The sequence below is a fragment of the Pelecanus crispus genome, chromosome 9 (assembly GCF_030463565.1).
Source record: "Pelecanus crispus isolate bPelCri1 chromosome 9, bPelCri1.pri, whole genome shotgun sequence".
In the NCBI taxonomy this organism is placed as follows: Eukaryota; Metazoa; Chordata; class Aves; order Pelecaniformes; family Pelecanidae; genus Pelecanus; species Pelecanus crispus.
Window position 1 is genome coordinate 1731095 of NC_134651.1, and position 15760 is coordinate 1746854.

Genomic DNA, 15760 nt, shown 5'->3' on the forward strand with positions numbered 1-15760 from the left:
ATACTCTGCATTACAAAAGCAAGAGGAAAAAGGTATGTCTTTTACATATAAGAAAAAAACTTACAGCAAAGGCAAAGAATATCTTGAAACCAAAATAAAGCTATGTTGTTCCCTACAGGGAAGCTTCAGGTGTTTGAGATTACTCACTCAATTCACTTTCAGCATTCATAGAAAAAGATGAAGATGGACAGTCAAAATAGGTACTCTATCATGTCAGCTTTAAATATTCCACTGACTGTCAACAATTTAGCAATAAAATTACAAATATACAGAAAACAGATCTGCTACTGTACTGAAGCTACACATACAACCAACAGCAAAAACACATAACAAAATATGCAGAAATTAAGTGTTTTCCACTCATAAATGCAGAATTATTCCCACATTCCACTCTGTCCTGTGACCAAGAAGGAAGACAACTGTTACTATACTTCACAGAGCGGGCAGAAGACAAACCTACACATTACTCACAAATTTGGACTAACCCTAATTCTACAAATCGTTTGCTGTAGAATCATAGTTCATACATGGAAACATGTAAAATTAACAATTAAGCACAAGTCAGAGTGAAAACAGTGATGCTAACGAAGGGTCTCATTCTGAGACTGCTGCTTGTTGGGCAGAATGAGTCCTAGTTCAGCAGCCCAACCCCAAGGATGTTACCAGTAACAGAAAGCACTATGCTTAGCAGAATTTGCACAAAAGGCCAAAAGTGATCACTAAAAATGTTTTTCCAGCCAGCAGGATAGGACATCAGGAAAACAGAATACTATTGTATTCATTGCAGTGTCAGGCTTTTGAGCACAGATGTGCTCGACTTAAAGATGACATGCATTACAAATACAAAACGCTACAACTGCTTACTGCATGCAGATAGTCCCCAGACTACTTCACTTTATAATTTCTAAATCAAAGTAATACATACATAAGGATGGAACACGGTTTCTATTTACACAAGCTCTGACAGGAAAGGGCACGTTAAATCGTGACTGAATCACTAGCTTGAAATTGCATTTCTAAATAATTTAAACCCTCAAAACAGTGTTTCTTGCTAAAAATCCTTCATTTCAATGAAATAGTTTGTAAATATTGAAGACGTACATTTATACAATCTACAGTCTCAGCAGGAAATAAATTTCAGGCTTATCATCACTACTGGGTTCCAGCTGCACAACAGAATTGTGTGCGTACAACTGGTCGCTACAGCCGTAGTGCAAAGCGGCGCAGGCGCCCTCCGGTATTCCTCGTCCCTCCGCGTCCTCCCCAGGGAAGCCATTCAGGTACCTGGCTATGTACGAGCCTGTTGAGTGCCTGTTGATAACGTGAGGAGATGCTGAGGGCTTGTTCCGAAGGACGACACCTGCTATGCTACCTGTGTTAGAAGATTTTTGCTTGCTGGCAGCCTCCTGCCTCTCCTTGGCACGGCTGGCGATATTCCGCACTCTGCTCTGGCTTCTGGATGAGAGTTTTCTGACCAGTGCCTTTGGGCAGTCGTCGTCAATCTGCCTGGAGTACAGCGTTTGACGGCTGTCCTCCTGGTCCAGGGACACCAGCTTCCTCAGCTGTTCCGTCAGAGCATCTGTAGAATGTGGTCTCATATTCCTCATAGCAGCAAGTTTCTTATCTCTCATGCCTGATGAGATAAAGCTTCTACTTATGTATTGATACTTACTTTCAAAATTGCAGGAAATATCCTCTGATGTCAAGTCACCGAGACTCTTGGATTTGCAAGGGCTAGTCTGCTTGATGGCTGACGGAGGTGGGAAAGCCAAGGCATTTTTGAGCACCGGTGAGTGTATGTTGAGCTGGGATCTCTCAGAGGTACACATTACATTTTTTTGCTTATCTGAATGACGATGATACAAAAAGCTGTTTTCACATGTTGGAAAAGGGAGCTGATTCCCTGCAGTCCTAAAGTTATCCGAGCAGTCCGGGGCAGCGGCACAGAGCTCAACAGTTGCGCTATTCCCAGAGGTCCTCTCACCACCATGCCCAGTGTCCTGCTTTTGCCTCAGTTTCAAAGGGGAAGCCAACTGGCTCATGTCTTCCCTTTTGTACTCACACGCAGTTACCAAGAGATCTGGAGAATCCCCATCTACTTCTACAAGGCTGCTGCTTTCTGAATTTTCACCAGTGGGAGGGTCAACAAGTGTCTCCGCAAAGATGAGGCTATTGGAAGCAAAAGAACTGGCAGATTCGGGGGCTTCCCAGCTTGTTCCACATTTTCTTTTGGGATTTGCATTTCGCAAAGAGAGAGGTGAAGGACAAGGACAGCTAGGCAAATTATTTTCTATACCGTTTAACTTTTTCTTGCAGACTAATTCACTGTGGGTCTTACATTCACAAGTTGGTGTAAGAGTCGCCTCATGGATGATCGCATACACAGAATACTCTGCCGTCTCAGGGCTGGAGAACATGGTAGTATCTGGAGTTGAGAATAAAGGGGATTTGATGGATTTTGTGGTAGTAAAGTTGTGCTTACAGGGACTGTCAAGACCCGCAGTAAGCATGTGTGGGTGTGCAGCCATCACACTGAAGGTCTGGCTGCTAGCGCCATGGAGGCTTGAGACTGCGGTAAGGTTAGTTTGGTCATCTGTGACATCAAACTGTCCGATCAGAGCCGAGACAGCGCTATCCATCTCGCTCTCATTTGCTAAAGAAACTGCATCTATAAGGCGAGAAATGTCACTGTCTTGCATGGTTGAAGTGGAGTGCAAATCAGGAACATCAGAGCAAATGGTAGAAGAAATATCTGTCAAAGAAAGAGGTGCTGCAGTGCTTTTCTTGATGATGTCATATTTGTGATCTTCCATCTCTATGTTTTGAGAAAGGGAAGTCCCCACAAGAGTTCTTTTCTCCTCCTTAGAACCTTTTGTGTCATCTTCCTTTTTATTGTCTGCACAGTTTCTGTCATTTGTTTTTTCTGTGGAAATTTCAAAACCAGAGCCCTGCATTAGAGGGACAGTTTCATCAGAAAGATTGTTTTCCTGGTAGTCTACAAGGTGATTTGTTTCAGCCACACCACTTGCAAAAACTAAATTTTCAGGTTGCTCCTGCAGAGGTGGTACTGAAGAGTCAACTGTGGTCTCCTTCTGGTCATTTGCCTTCTTAAATTGAGATGCCGAATTTGAAGTATTTCCTGTTTTCTCAGAACATGTAAAAACAGATTCGTTCAAGTTTGTTTCCTTCTCATTTGTATTGTCATCACTGTTGGCTAAATTAAATAAGAAACATATTAGTTGCAGACAATATTGTGTTCCTTTTATTAACAACTATTTTGTCCTTAGACAGACAAATGGAGAATGCAAAATTAGGTACAGTTGTGACAGAACTTAATTATGGGGTTGTGCAGGTTTAGTACAAATTATCTGTGTGATATGAATAAATGGAAAAATACAACTGCAGGCACTTCATTGAAACTTCCTTTGAATGTCTATTACATCAAGCACGTGATGTAATATTTGTTGCAAATAATGTTAATGAGGTACCATATCATAGCTTGCACATGGTATTACCTTCAGCTGTGTTCCTATTCAGATTTGTACTATAAAGAAGCATGGCAATAAAGACAGAACAAAACAGCTCTGTTAAAACACATAATACTGTGAAACAAGATGCATGCTTAAAAGAGCCGAGTAAAAAGAATCAAGTAGATGGACTCCAGACAGTGGTTTTTTACATGTAGATATTGTAAAATGTTACAATTTAAGGATTTAATTTTTGATCTTCTATCAGCATACTGTATTCATAAGAGAGCAAGGTTTTGAATTGCATGAAAAATACGCATTAGGTATTTCCTCCACCAAATCTTAACTTGTCTTTATATGGCAAATCCAAGCTCCATGACTCACTCCTTTGGAGCTTTTAATTGAGCAGGGACTACAGCAGTAAGCTTGGCATAATATATACTGTTTCTTACATTTGCTAGAAATCAGGTACACTAGGAAGAAACAAGAGAAGCCCTGATCATTCAGTAACAGTGACTGAACCCCCCTGGTACAGTACGAGCTATTTTTGATGAACATGGTATTAAAGGCTCATCTCCAAAATCTGAGAAGCTCCCCAAGCTTTCCAGTGTTCCTACATAAGGATGGAAGAGACGTACATTTCTTTATAGATTTTTTTTTTTCTATAAAGAACAGAGGACAAAAAGGACAGCACACTGTCCACTTGGCATAATTCCAATTGAGACAGTAGAGATATGTTCGGTCGTAGTATTTTAGCAAGAAAGGTCTCTGTTGGACAGCCAGCCCCTTCCGTTCTTCACTGCATCCTGTGATAACGAACACCTCATCTGACTAGTACCTCCCCGAGGGTGAAGCCACCTCCCAGTCTGAAATACTTGGGCTGAACCTACTTTCTGAGAACACCCAAGCCTACTCCTGTATGTGCATGAGGCTGCGTTGTACCTTTTCTTACTGCGATTCAAGGCAAGTGCTTCCACAAAAAAAAGGGGCCTGAGCTGCTTTTCTTTATGTCCACCACTAAGCCATGGATGGCCCGGCAGCACAGAGAAGGGAGAAGGTCCCTCAGGGACAGGAGAGGACTCCATCTGGAATTTCATCTTCTTCATGTCTCATTTCCTTATGTCTAAGATGGCCAGTCCTCCTCCATAGGGGTTACGGAGCAAGGCCTAGAGAAACTCCAACGGACAGGAGGATCTAGTCCTCTCATAGTTAGAAGGGGCAGGATTCATTCCCCGTGACAGCTTTTTAGGTCATCTCACCAGGGCCCGTGTTTTCTGCAAAGGTTAAGTGAATACCTCTGACCTCCAAAAAGCGTGGAAGTTTTTTCTAAAAGAACTTTGTGTCTTTGTCTGCAGCATCTGAAGAAATATCTAAGAAATGATTAAATTTATTGCAAAGAATGGCTGAGCTGTATCATCTTCACAGGCTTACCTAAAGGATCTTTAAATTTAAAATATAGCATTTCAGAGTTAACTTCCTTTACTAAGAATGTCCTTTTTCCTGTCTACAGTCTTCCTCTCAGGGTGGCAGAGGAAGAACTGGTTTGATTTTGCTTGCTGTTTCTCCTGAGTAACTTCTTTTACAAGACAATGCCCAGATTACCTGTTCTTTCAAAGCCACTAATATGGGCAAGTAGAACAAAGGTGGCCTAACAACACGTTCTCATCTGTACCTGCCAGTTCTCCTATTGTAGGGTGGCTCCTGTGGTTGGTGGAAGCTGCTGCTCCACAGCTGAGAATATCCAGAGCCGAGCAGCACTTCCGTCACCCCCCTGGCCAAGAGGGGCTCTCGGTGTGCTCTCTGGGTCTTACCAAGGAAGACAGACAATGCTTCTGGCTGTCCTGCACCAGCTGAGGAAGAGCCCTGCGGGACTAACTGCAGAAACGCTGTGCTGTCAGAACTGACCAGAAGCTGAGGATCTGGCTCGCCCTGCAGCCTCGTGGGGACAGCCTGCATGAGTGCACATGCTCTTCCCAAACAAACAAAAAACAGCCCCAAAATGCAGTATAGTCGTGCTAGACTAGGGACAAGCTCAGAGTGGAGACAGTAGGTCTAATGAATTACAGCCATTGTATTCAAAGCTTCCTAGACTTAATTATTCCAGGAAATCAAATATTAGGTAGGTCAAGCACTAACTTTGCTGTAGCCATGGGAATAACTGGATTTCAAAACCAGGACTATTATTGCTGAATACACTTAGAAAAAAGCTATTTTAAGAATTATATTATTGATACACAATACAATTTAAGACAAAGGTTTTATCCTAACACACGCTTTCCATATAAATTAATCAAATTAAGTAACCTAGGTTAAGAGGAGAATATCAAGACTGTTGGAACCAAAGCTTGACCTACTTTTACCCCTTTTACATCTATTTGAAAGTCTGCATTAGTCTTTACACATGCTATTTCCAAACACATATGCTGCATGCTGTTCTTCCTCCTTGAAAATGGCAAGAAAAACCCCACCATGCCAGCAGCTCTGTTTTCATAAGTAAATGGACAGTAGCAAACCAGAAACTGATGAAGTGTAATTGAAGGTTGGTTCTTAAATTACAAAAAGAAATTTGGCAAGTGTCCTTTTAAGAGCACTTCCAGAAATTATTGTAATTCATTTGCCTAGTTTGGAGTGTAGACAGCTTTCCAGGGTGTCACTTATCAAAAAGTTTAAGGAGCTGTTAAAATACTACAAGCTTAAGCATATGCGATTTGGCCCAGTAACTCTTATTTGAGTTGAATAAAGCTATTCGCATAGGGACTGAAGAACCAAGCCTTTAACAGACTATTTCAACTTACTACGTTCAAAAGTAATTTTGGAAGCATCTTACCAGATGCATTTTCTTTTCCTTTGGCATCTTGGGCAGTTTCATCTTCTGGACAGGGCAGTCCTACAAGAAGGTATTTGTCCACGGGCATAGAAGCAGGACGCGCTTGCAAACTCCGGCTTGTGCGCCTTACAACTCCTTCTTTGTCTTTCAAGTCTATTGGTTCAGATGCACTGTCTTTAATTTCGGTAGCTTCCAGAAAACCCATCTTACTTTTCTTTCTACCTTTTGCTGGCGCGCTGGCTGTGCGCCGGAGAATTCGATCACCAATAGATCGCTTCCGTACATAGTGCCCGCTGGTTTCAGCAGAATTGTGCTTAGGGTTCTTGTTAAACAACCCTCTGAGTCCTATCAGCTGCTTACTCTGAAAGGACAAGAATAATCACAGTTTTGAGTGAGTTAGTGTCATTATATAATGAGTACAATGAAAAGGGCTGCTTTCAGAGTATTTATGAGTGATGAAGACAAAGTTAAAAATGCAGCAAAGCAAAAATTCACACCAAGCAATTCACATCTACTCTGACCAAGGAACTATCAGCACAGGTCTCCATGAATTCATGCATGCCTGTATTTCTCCTCATTAGGATGGCAGCCTGCCACAATTACAAGAGAAGTTTGCTCAAAGTCTCCTAAGCAGAGATGACAAGACTGTAAGAAGTGTACTGCAGTGACAGGCTACACATTAACTTGGAGTTTTATGCATGGGCTTCATCAAAGCAATATTCAAATGTTTCAGAGTCTGAATGAAGAATGATGTAAGTTTGGTAGCTGCAGATCATGCGAGTAGGAACCATTCGAAAAATCTGTGCCCAGCAAGTGCAAAGTGCATGCTAATGAAGTCTACCTTTGTGGCTCCTAGAAAGTGCAATATTGTGTAACTGGGATTGAGGATTAAAGGGCTCCACTGAAAGGCAAAAAAATGCAAATACATTTGGCTAATGTTTTCAACACTGTGAAACAAGCAAATAAGGTATTAGTACATCAGCTGTAAATATAACCCCTCTACAGCAAATCATTTAAAACTATTTATGAGTCTAATGTCAGTCTCTCTCAGAAACTTGACCACATATCCTCACTTACAAGGATGCAAATGTGCATTCAGCCTTTGTTCCTCCATTAGAAAAAGTGATACAGCCCATCACTAAGGCAAGCGTTAGATGAACAGGCTAAGTGATACAGAGATCAGATCTCAATGGGTCTTCTCCCCCCCTCTTTTGCCTTCCCTATGAAGCTACTCTTTACTATTTTTCTTGAGTATATTTCTTCTTCGAAGAGCACATGAGCCAAGAGCAATAGCCAAACAGGCTCCCCTACAGACTCTCACCAAAACCGCATGTGATTTCACACATGTACCCAGATGTGTACAGATCTAGGTATACATGGAGATGCATTCCAAGTTGTTTACTACTGCTTTTCTTCCTACACTAATTTAAGAGCAACAAAGTCTACCTTGAATACTAAAAGCTTCTTTTTGCACCCAGAGCATGCACCGGTCTGGTACGGTCTGTGCCGTGCCCTCCACTGCCTCGCCACTGCCCTCCCTGGCGGGAGGAACACTTGTGGAGGCAAGAGCAGACGAGTACCTTGGAACACTGGTCCCTGCACCGAGACAAGGGTGCCAAGAGCGAGAGACATCTGCGTGGTTTACAGAGCCACCATTAGATCATTCAGTGACCTAACAGGATCAGCGAGGATAAAGGTAGTGGAGTTAGGTGAGGATCTGGACTATACCAAACCTCAGCCCCTGGGCCTTGTCTATGTTACCTTCTATCTCTGTTCCACGGAGCTTTCCTCGGCTGCTCACAGAACTGTGGTTTTACGTATTTGACATGGCATTCTCTGAAACCATCTCAGAAGGGAGAAAGATTGAGGACTAACTGTTCTTTTCAACCTATACCCTTCATAAAGGTGGGGTTTTTTTGTTTGTGGCTTTTGGTGTGTTTTTACTTTTTTTAAAATCACTACAAAGGGCTATTTATTTTAGCATCCTGTTGAATACGGCCTTAATTTCTTTGTGGTAGTTATCTCCAGAAACCTCTTGTAAGCTGCTCATGAAGGCAGTTGAAGCAGAAATGCAGAGAAAAAGCACTGTGCTTTTACTTTCGTTTTAAAAACATTTTAAAATTAGTAATCTTGCAGAAAATCAACATGTACGCACTACAACCTAAAAGGTTTAAAGCTTAAATTAGCTTCTAAAAATAGCTTGTCAAATACCATGTTCTGGTGCAGCTACAGTTCTCAACATTTACTTCTAAAATAAAATTAATTTAACACACTGAAGAAATGTACTTACTGTATCTAGACGCAATAATTATTAGGTGCTAACAGTAAGAACATTCATAAGTACCCGTGTGCCAAGACTAGAATACCGGTATGTTATGCTTTCCTTGCTGATCACCTGCAAGGAACCCCCCCCACGCTATGAGCTACATCCTTCTGCTTCCTGAGCGCTCCGACAGAAGCGTGTCTGCGCTGTTACTGCGGGATCTCAGCCGGAGAGAACCAAGGGTTTTACTGGACATGGGTGTGCTGTGAACAGGTGCCCTGGCTCAGTGCTCCTCAGAGAAAACACTACGGATAAGGAATTGCAGCATGCTGATGCTTAGCAGTGTATGTAGATACCTACACAGATATGAGTATAAATGAGGAGATCAAGTTGAGGGCAAGAGAGAATCAGACATTGTGCTTTTTCATTGCTGTATGATCTGAATAATTTGTTTAAGCTTTATTACTGATCATGATTACTTATTAGTTAGGTACTGCTAATCCAATGTACAAAATGCCGTGAACCTAAGCTGTAAGAGTCATTTAGAAACCACACAAATCCTGTAAGGTTCTGTGGTACATTTAAATCCATTTTTATCAGAAGAATTAAAACAAAAAAGTCATAAGAGACGTTAAATTTCTAGATATACCTACCTTTCCATAGATCTCATTAATGGTTATATGAACAAATATGGATGCTTCTGTGAGTCCTTCTAAATAGACATGACGATAACCTAGTAAAACAAATATATTGCACCACAAAGAATCAACAGTTTGCATTTTATACGCAACTGGCAATGACTGTCTATAAAAGTGAAATAAATACAGTAAGCCACCTTATGCCTTTAGTAAAAGTTATCTTATGATCTCACAGGTTTTCCAAGCCCCCAAGCACAAATGGCTTAGTTTAGTTTAGGACATGGTTTAGTCTAGTCTACCCTTAACTGGTTTAGTGTGGACTTGGTAATGTTAGGTCAATGGTTGGACTGGATGATCTTAAAGGTCTTTTCCAACCTAAACGATTCTAAGATTCTATGAAATTGCCTCCAAGTTATAAATAAGACACCAGCAGCAATTTCCAAAAGCACAGATACCCAAAACTCCTTCAAGTAATGGTGAATATACCACCCTAAGATACCTGGAGAATTCTCCAAGCTCATACATGAAGTCTCAGAGATATAGGCATATATCTTATGTTGATAACCTCATCTTCAATTTTAAGTTCAAAGGTGTTTGTTCTTCAGGTAGATCTCAAGGAAAGGAAAAGAAGCGGTACTAACCAGGCACAAGGCTGCTAAAGGCCAGAGTTCTTTGTCCAACAAAGTCTCGCCCTATAGGGTCATGGTCCCAAACCAGAAATCGCACCAAAGCTATTTCAGGCATGTGGATGGTAAAAGTGAGTGTTTCCTCCCAAACAGGATTAAACCCTGTAAAACAAGCAGAAATTTTGGGAGACTAGCCTCAATTTTCATGATGCATAGCAAGAGGCGCAAGAAACAACCAGACCCAATACACGAATGAATACTCATTGCTTATTGCTCATCTAGATCTAGATGCTCTCAATCTCCATTATGTAAGTAATTAAAAGTGAGACATCTGTCTCTTGGACTGCTTTTACAAACAAAACGGTTCTGGTTGGGTAGCTGGCAGGGGTAACCAAGGCAAGCTGCTGTTTTGCAAAACTATGGTAGGTTAAAGATAGTCCAAAACAAAGAGCAACTACTTGCTTTTTTTCCCCATGGTTTTGCAACTGCCTCCAAGAAGTGATGGCCACCTCTCCTGCTGCAACAGACTATCCCACTCTGTTATTCATCTCCTTCCCATGAAGGCTGAGGTGGCAGTAAAACTGCCTAGGACATGAACTGCTTTCATTTCATTTGAAGTTATACATGTATTTTATATAAATAAATAAAAATATTTGGAACTTCTGCATAAAGGAGATTTAAGAACAATCCAGGAGAAAGATACTGTGTTGAACAGTTCTTGTCCTTCACCTCTTGCTTGTCTGTCTCCCTACACCAGAAATTCTGTCTAGAAAGCAGAATTTGTTTATTAAAATACAATAATTTGATTTCATCAGGTAAAAAGCCTTGCAATTTGGGAAGTAATCACAGCTAATGAATCATTTATAATTACTTAATATTTTACTCTAAGTAGAGGAAATCAGCTAGATTATCTTACCATTGTCATCAACCACCCTGGTTTGATCTTTGCAGCAGTCAACAGGTAACCCAATAATTTCCACCTCAACAAAGGGATCTATTATCTATTTTTAAAAAACAAAGTATTGTAAGAGCAAGCCAATGATACAAGTGAAGGTCAACTTTTAAGGAAATGCATGCAGAGACGTCATTTAAATTCATATAAGAATTCAAAGCCTTTGATTCTCATGAATTTTCATGTAGCACAACCACGGGAAATGGCTTTATGAAGTGTAAGCTGACGTATGGTTTGTAGTCTCAAGAGCTTTGGCCAGGGTGAAGTCACCCTCAAAATACGAAACAAGAACTAACTAACGAAACAAGTTAGTTCTTAAACATCATGTGTGGGATACAGACTCTGTGGAAAAATGTAGCATTTAGTGACCAAAAGCTTGATAATATCTGAAGTTTATTGGTGTATTTAAATAAGGAGGAAGTTTCTTTGAGTCACACACTGCCATGTCACTCCAGGACCTCTCACGGAAGCATTTGCTGGTATCAGTCTCTTACCTCTCCTCTGTCTCCTAACATTGAGTCAGGAGGCTTAGGTAGCTGCTGTCCACTGATGATTTTCAGAATAAGCTGCTTCTTAGGACTGGCAGGAAGTGGATCAGCAGAGTAGGGGTTGAATGTGCCTAAAAGATGGCAAGGGATGAGAAGTGTAAGGAAAAAGATACACAGATTAAATATGACCCTCCAAGATGCATACATATAGCCAAAATCCAGTCATTAGCAAGCAACTCACAGAGTATGGAGCAGCTGTTAATGAATTTTAAAATTCCATTCCACTTTCTTACAACCTTTACTGAGCTGAGCAGCCCTTATTTACATGATTCAGAGACAGAAAGAACCCCTCTAATAGTACGGTTTTGCAAGATTAAGACTCATGTGAAAAAAAAACCCCTTTCTTCTGTAAAGTAGTAGCTTCAAAAAAACCAACACTTATAGCCCAGATCACCACTCTGATCATGTTTCTTGCACAGCTGCCTAGATGTTAACAAGAACAAGCAACTAGGTTTGAGTAAGCTGCTTCCTGCAGCAGCAGTACCTGCTTCAATTACCCAAAGTCCTTCTCCCATTTCTCTCAAGTACTTTTCAATCAATGCCACTACCTCTTACGGCCACATTAAGAAAATTACTTAGAGATACAGCGGCACAATCAGATCCCAAGTCCTCAAAATATGGAAGGATTGCCATTGCATAACACTGAAAACCACTGGCTCCTGTTCGAACAGCATTTTGAGGACTGAACCTATTTGTTTTAAAGAGAACAAAATTCCACTGACTTGCTTGAGAGCTGGACCAAGTCCTGGATACCTGGTCCTGGGCCACTACATACCCTGTTCTTCTTGCTTGCAGTTGGCTATCCTAGGATGCCCTTTTCTTTTTTTAAACACACATTAAGATGGAGCCCTCAAAATATATCTATGATAACAGCAAGAGATTGTATGCTGGTACTTACACAGTCTGAGAGTTAGACGCCATTTTTTGAGGACAAAAAATATATGAATGCTGAAGTAAAAATAAGCTTATGAATTTATGGAAATATGAAAGATTCTACGTATGTTCTGATTTTTCTTTCTTGTGTCTTGGCAACTTCACCACAAAGACATTTTCTGAAAGGCTTGATGCTTACAGTAATAAATGTATAGTGGGACATTACCTTTGCACATCTGCTGAGGTTTGAGGACATAACCACAGTTGCCGTTTACCCTAAATTTTGCCTCATTTAATTGCATCACACGTCCCTCAGATTGGTAGTTTAGTGCCACTGTTGAAAGAGAAGACTTAGGTGTAAGATATTTACTTAGCACACACACAAGAAGTGGCAAGTAAGTTAGTCATGCAACACCTACCTAACTGGCAACCAACATTCCAGTAAGGTAAAGGATTGAAATTGCTGGAGTCAATCCGATAGGCTGACGGATAGACCCTTGTAAGTTGTTTCTGGTTGTAAAGCATAAACTGTTCAGCCTTCTGCTGCACTGCTTGGTGGGCTCTTGTTTCACTGAATGATAGCACATTCCCTGTTGAACCTGCGCGTATTGTTAAATCAACAAACAAGTTACAAAGCAATCCCAGGAGACAGGGGCCTGAACTCAGACCTCAGCTGCACTGGTATTAATCAAGGGGAACATTAGACTTAGTCCAAAGTTACAATGATAGATTGTCTTGTCACATGCAAATCATGAACATTACGTAACTGCAGGGCACCAGTTTCCCCTTCCAGCAGGGTCTTTTGTTCTACCCTCAAGGTTCCAGACTTACAAGGAAAGCCAAGCAAGAGCTTACACTAATTGCTAGGGCCTTTTCTCCTGCAGAACCCCAGACATGATTGCTATAAAGAATCTATAGAGAAATCTACCAATGGCAGCATGACCAAAACTATCTTACTGAAGAGCTTACAGCTGGGGGCAAGACGGGCTCAGCAGGGCTCTGATTTTGCACTTGTAACACATTAATAGCTGCACGCAACCCATTTCTCTCTCACAGAGCTTTCTGCAAACTCATCCTTTCTCTAAATAATCCAAGAAATCTTTTCTAAGTCTTCCCTCTCAGCATTTTATGCCCTTAGGCAGACCCCCTTTGATCATCTCTGCCCTCTGGGAAAACAACTGACCAGAAGAGTTTCCTAGGCAAGAGCGCCCAACTTCGAGGGAGCACTTAGACCAACTCAACTGTACCATCTCTCCATGCCCATCTCTTCAGTTAGGATCAGGAAAGCACAAGATCTAGATGAAAGGCAGCTGCGGTACTGTGCTGTGATGAGCAGGCCCTCCTTTCCAGAGGGCCAGGAGCCACCAGATGGGTTCGGCAGTACCACCTAACTGCACGTCAACCTGTGGAAAAAGCTGAGCTGTCCCTCAGCTCAGAATGAGACTGAAACTCTACAAGACTATGTTCATGTAGGATTTCTTGGACTCTGTTTCTCCACACTGCTTTCACCCTCCTTATTTTGTCCCATTAAATTCTATTAAATTAGGAATTAATTTTATAGTAATTACAGAATTTCACACACAGTTTGTTCACATACATTTGGTGACCTTTCCCACAAATCCCTCTGCAACTTTCTTGATTTCCATTTTGCGTCTAACACGTTTAGTGAAACAACTGCACGCTTTCTGAACAGGCAACACATCTGTTTATCACCATTCAAATCTATCATGTTACTAAAAGCTACTTAAAATTGATAACGTTACAAGAAGATGACAAATTCCATAAAACTGTGAAACTAGAAAAGGGCTCTCCTGAAAAAGCTTCATTTTTAAAATTGCTACTAAAACATGAATGTCATAAGAAACCAAGGGAAAGGATATTTCTTCAGGAAGGAAAAGGTGGTGCTTTACTCTTTCTCCATATTTAAGTAAATGGGACAGGTAACTAACTACTCTGCTTTTAAAACATCTTTGAAAAACAAGGGAAACCTTGAGAACACAGACATGTTCCCTATCCAAACAGAAAAGTAAAAAAGGCATGTGTAAGTCTCGTGCCAGCAGCCTTACCGTCATCTACTATATCCTGGGCTGCCACAGAATTCGTGTACACCACTAGGTCAGACAGAGCTCGGCACAGCTTCACCGTTTTTCTTCGACGAGCCAGTCTGCTGAGTTATATTTAATAGATAAGACAAATCTGTAATTTTTCAATATTTAAAGCCTATTTCAATCCCCCTTTCTATTCTTCTCATGAATAAAGAAATAAAGAACTGTGAACAAGGAACCACATGCGGCAAACCTCCTTAGAGAGGGCTCCAAGATGACTGTTCCCCTTGTACCTCTATAGTCACACCACACAAATGAAATTTTTTCATTTAAAACATAATGAAATAGCTACACCATGACTCTTCTCAACAAAAACAAGGCAGACAGCTTTGAGCTGTGTCTGAAACAGGAGCACTTCAGTGACAACAAATGCATTCTCAATGGCACTTTTTTTGATTGCTTTTTCTTTGCGTTCTCAGATCTAATAAAGTTGGCTGGGCTGTGATGTACCCTCATTTAGCCTAAACAGTTTTCTTTGAGCACTATTTACAGCATGCAAAATGTAGATTGGCATTTTTCCATTAGAAGAGTATTACTATCACACTTCTTTTCAGTTTAAGGGTAATTGCTGTTTGCAACCTGTGAAAACCTACACAATCAAAATATCGGGCTCCAGCAGTCACAGCAAAATATATACCCCAACAGCAGTGTCACAGGTGACCTGCTCTTAAGAACAGACTTCCCTGAGGCAGTGACACAGAAATATTGGTAGTAGTAACATGCCTCTAGCTTTAAGTGAGCTGTAAAACTATGGTGATTCATAGCTCACCTGTGGAGCTGCCCGGTTTCCTTCCCAGAAGAGTTTTGCTGGCTTTCTTCATCATCTGATGCACTATGGTATTTGGATGCTGCCTTCACAGCTTTCTGTTGGGAAAGAATTGAGCACAACTGTGTCAGCTTATGGGGTGCTTCTAAAAATTCACATTACTGTGATTAATGTCAGGTGAGTCGGGGAGCTGCAGCAGGTTTACAGCACAGGACCAGTGTCTATAAGGGTGCAGAATGATGCCTGGGGGCTTGACAGCAGAAAACCCTGGGTGGTACGCCAGGTGTTTCCACACATGGAGAAGGAAAGCCAGCACAAAGCATCTGTGCCCTGGTCTCACTCCATCTGACTCCAAGGATCCAAGCCTGCAGCCAGGGAGCAGGTTTATCTGCTGGCTAGCAAATACAAGCCTGAAGATAAATTATTTCTGCAAACTGGCCAATTCATTGCAGGCCACTGCGTATTCTGCAGCTTCCCTCCCCTGCTCCCTCTTGACGTGAGGGGACAACATTGCTCCACTGTCTCCAGTACACTGGCGCTGGTCCTGCTGATATTCTAATGGATCACATCATTTAATAAACAGCACCACACAGTAGGAGCTAAATGTACAGTGTATTGCTTCCACCTACCTATGCTCCCCCCCGCAATTTAGAAAATTTAACACATTCATTCATGGAGTTGAGAACAGAGTCTGG

General features: G+C 41.3%; 1 protein-coding gene across 1 annotated transcript in view; it reads right to left on the minus strand.

Annotated features, from left to right (window-relative positions):
* Positions 1-1112: 1112 nt before the first annotated feature.
* The window catches only part of PLCH1 (phospholipase C eta 1), a 72233-nt gene continuing 57585 nt past the window's right edge, over positions 1113-15760 (minus strand). The window contains exons 13-23 of the mRNA XM_075716350.1: positions 15069-15163; positions 14261-14361; positions 12614-12793; positions 12421-12528; positions 11268-11392; positions 10738-10822; positions 9837-9983; positions 9211-9290; positions 7136-7195; positions 6295-6655; positions 1113-3214 (exon numbers count right to left, since the gene is read on the minus strand). Of these exons, the coding sequence (XP_075572465.1) occupies positions 1113-3214; positions 6295-6655; positions 7136-7195; positions 9211-9290; positions 9837-9983; positions 10738-10822; positions 11268-11392; positions 12421-12528; positions 12614-12793; positions 14261-14361; positions 15069-15163 (3444 nt within the window). The remainder of the gene's footprint in view (positions 3215-6294; positions 6656-7135; positions 7196-9210; positions 9291-9836; positions 9984-10737; positions 10823-11267; positions 11393-12420; positions 12529-12613; positions 12794-14260; positions 14362-15068; positions 15164-15760) is intronic.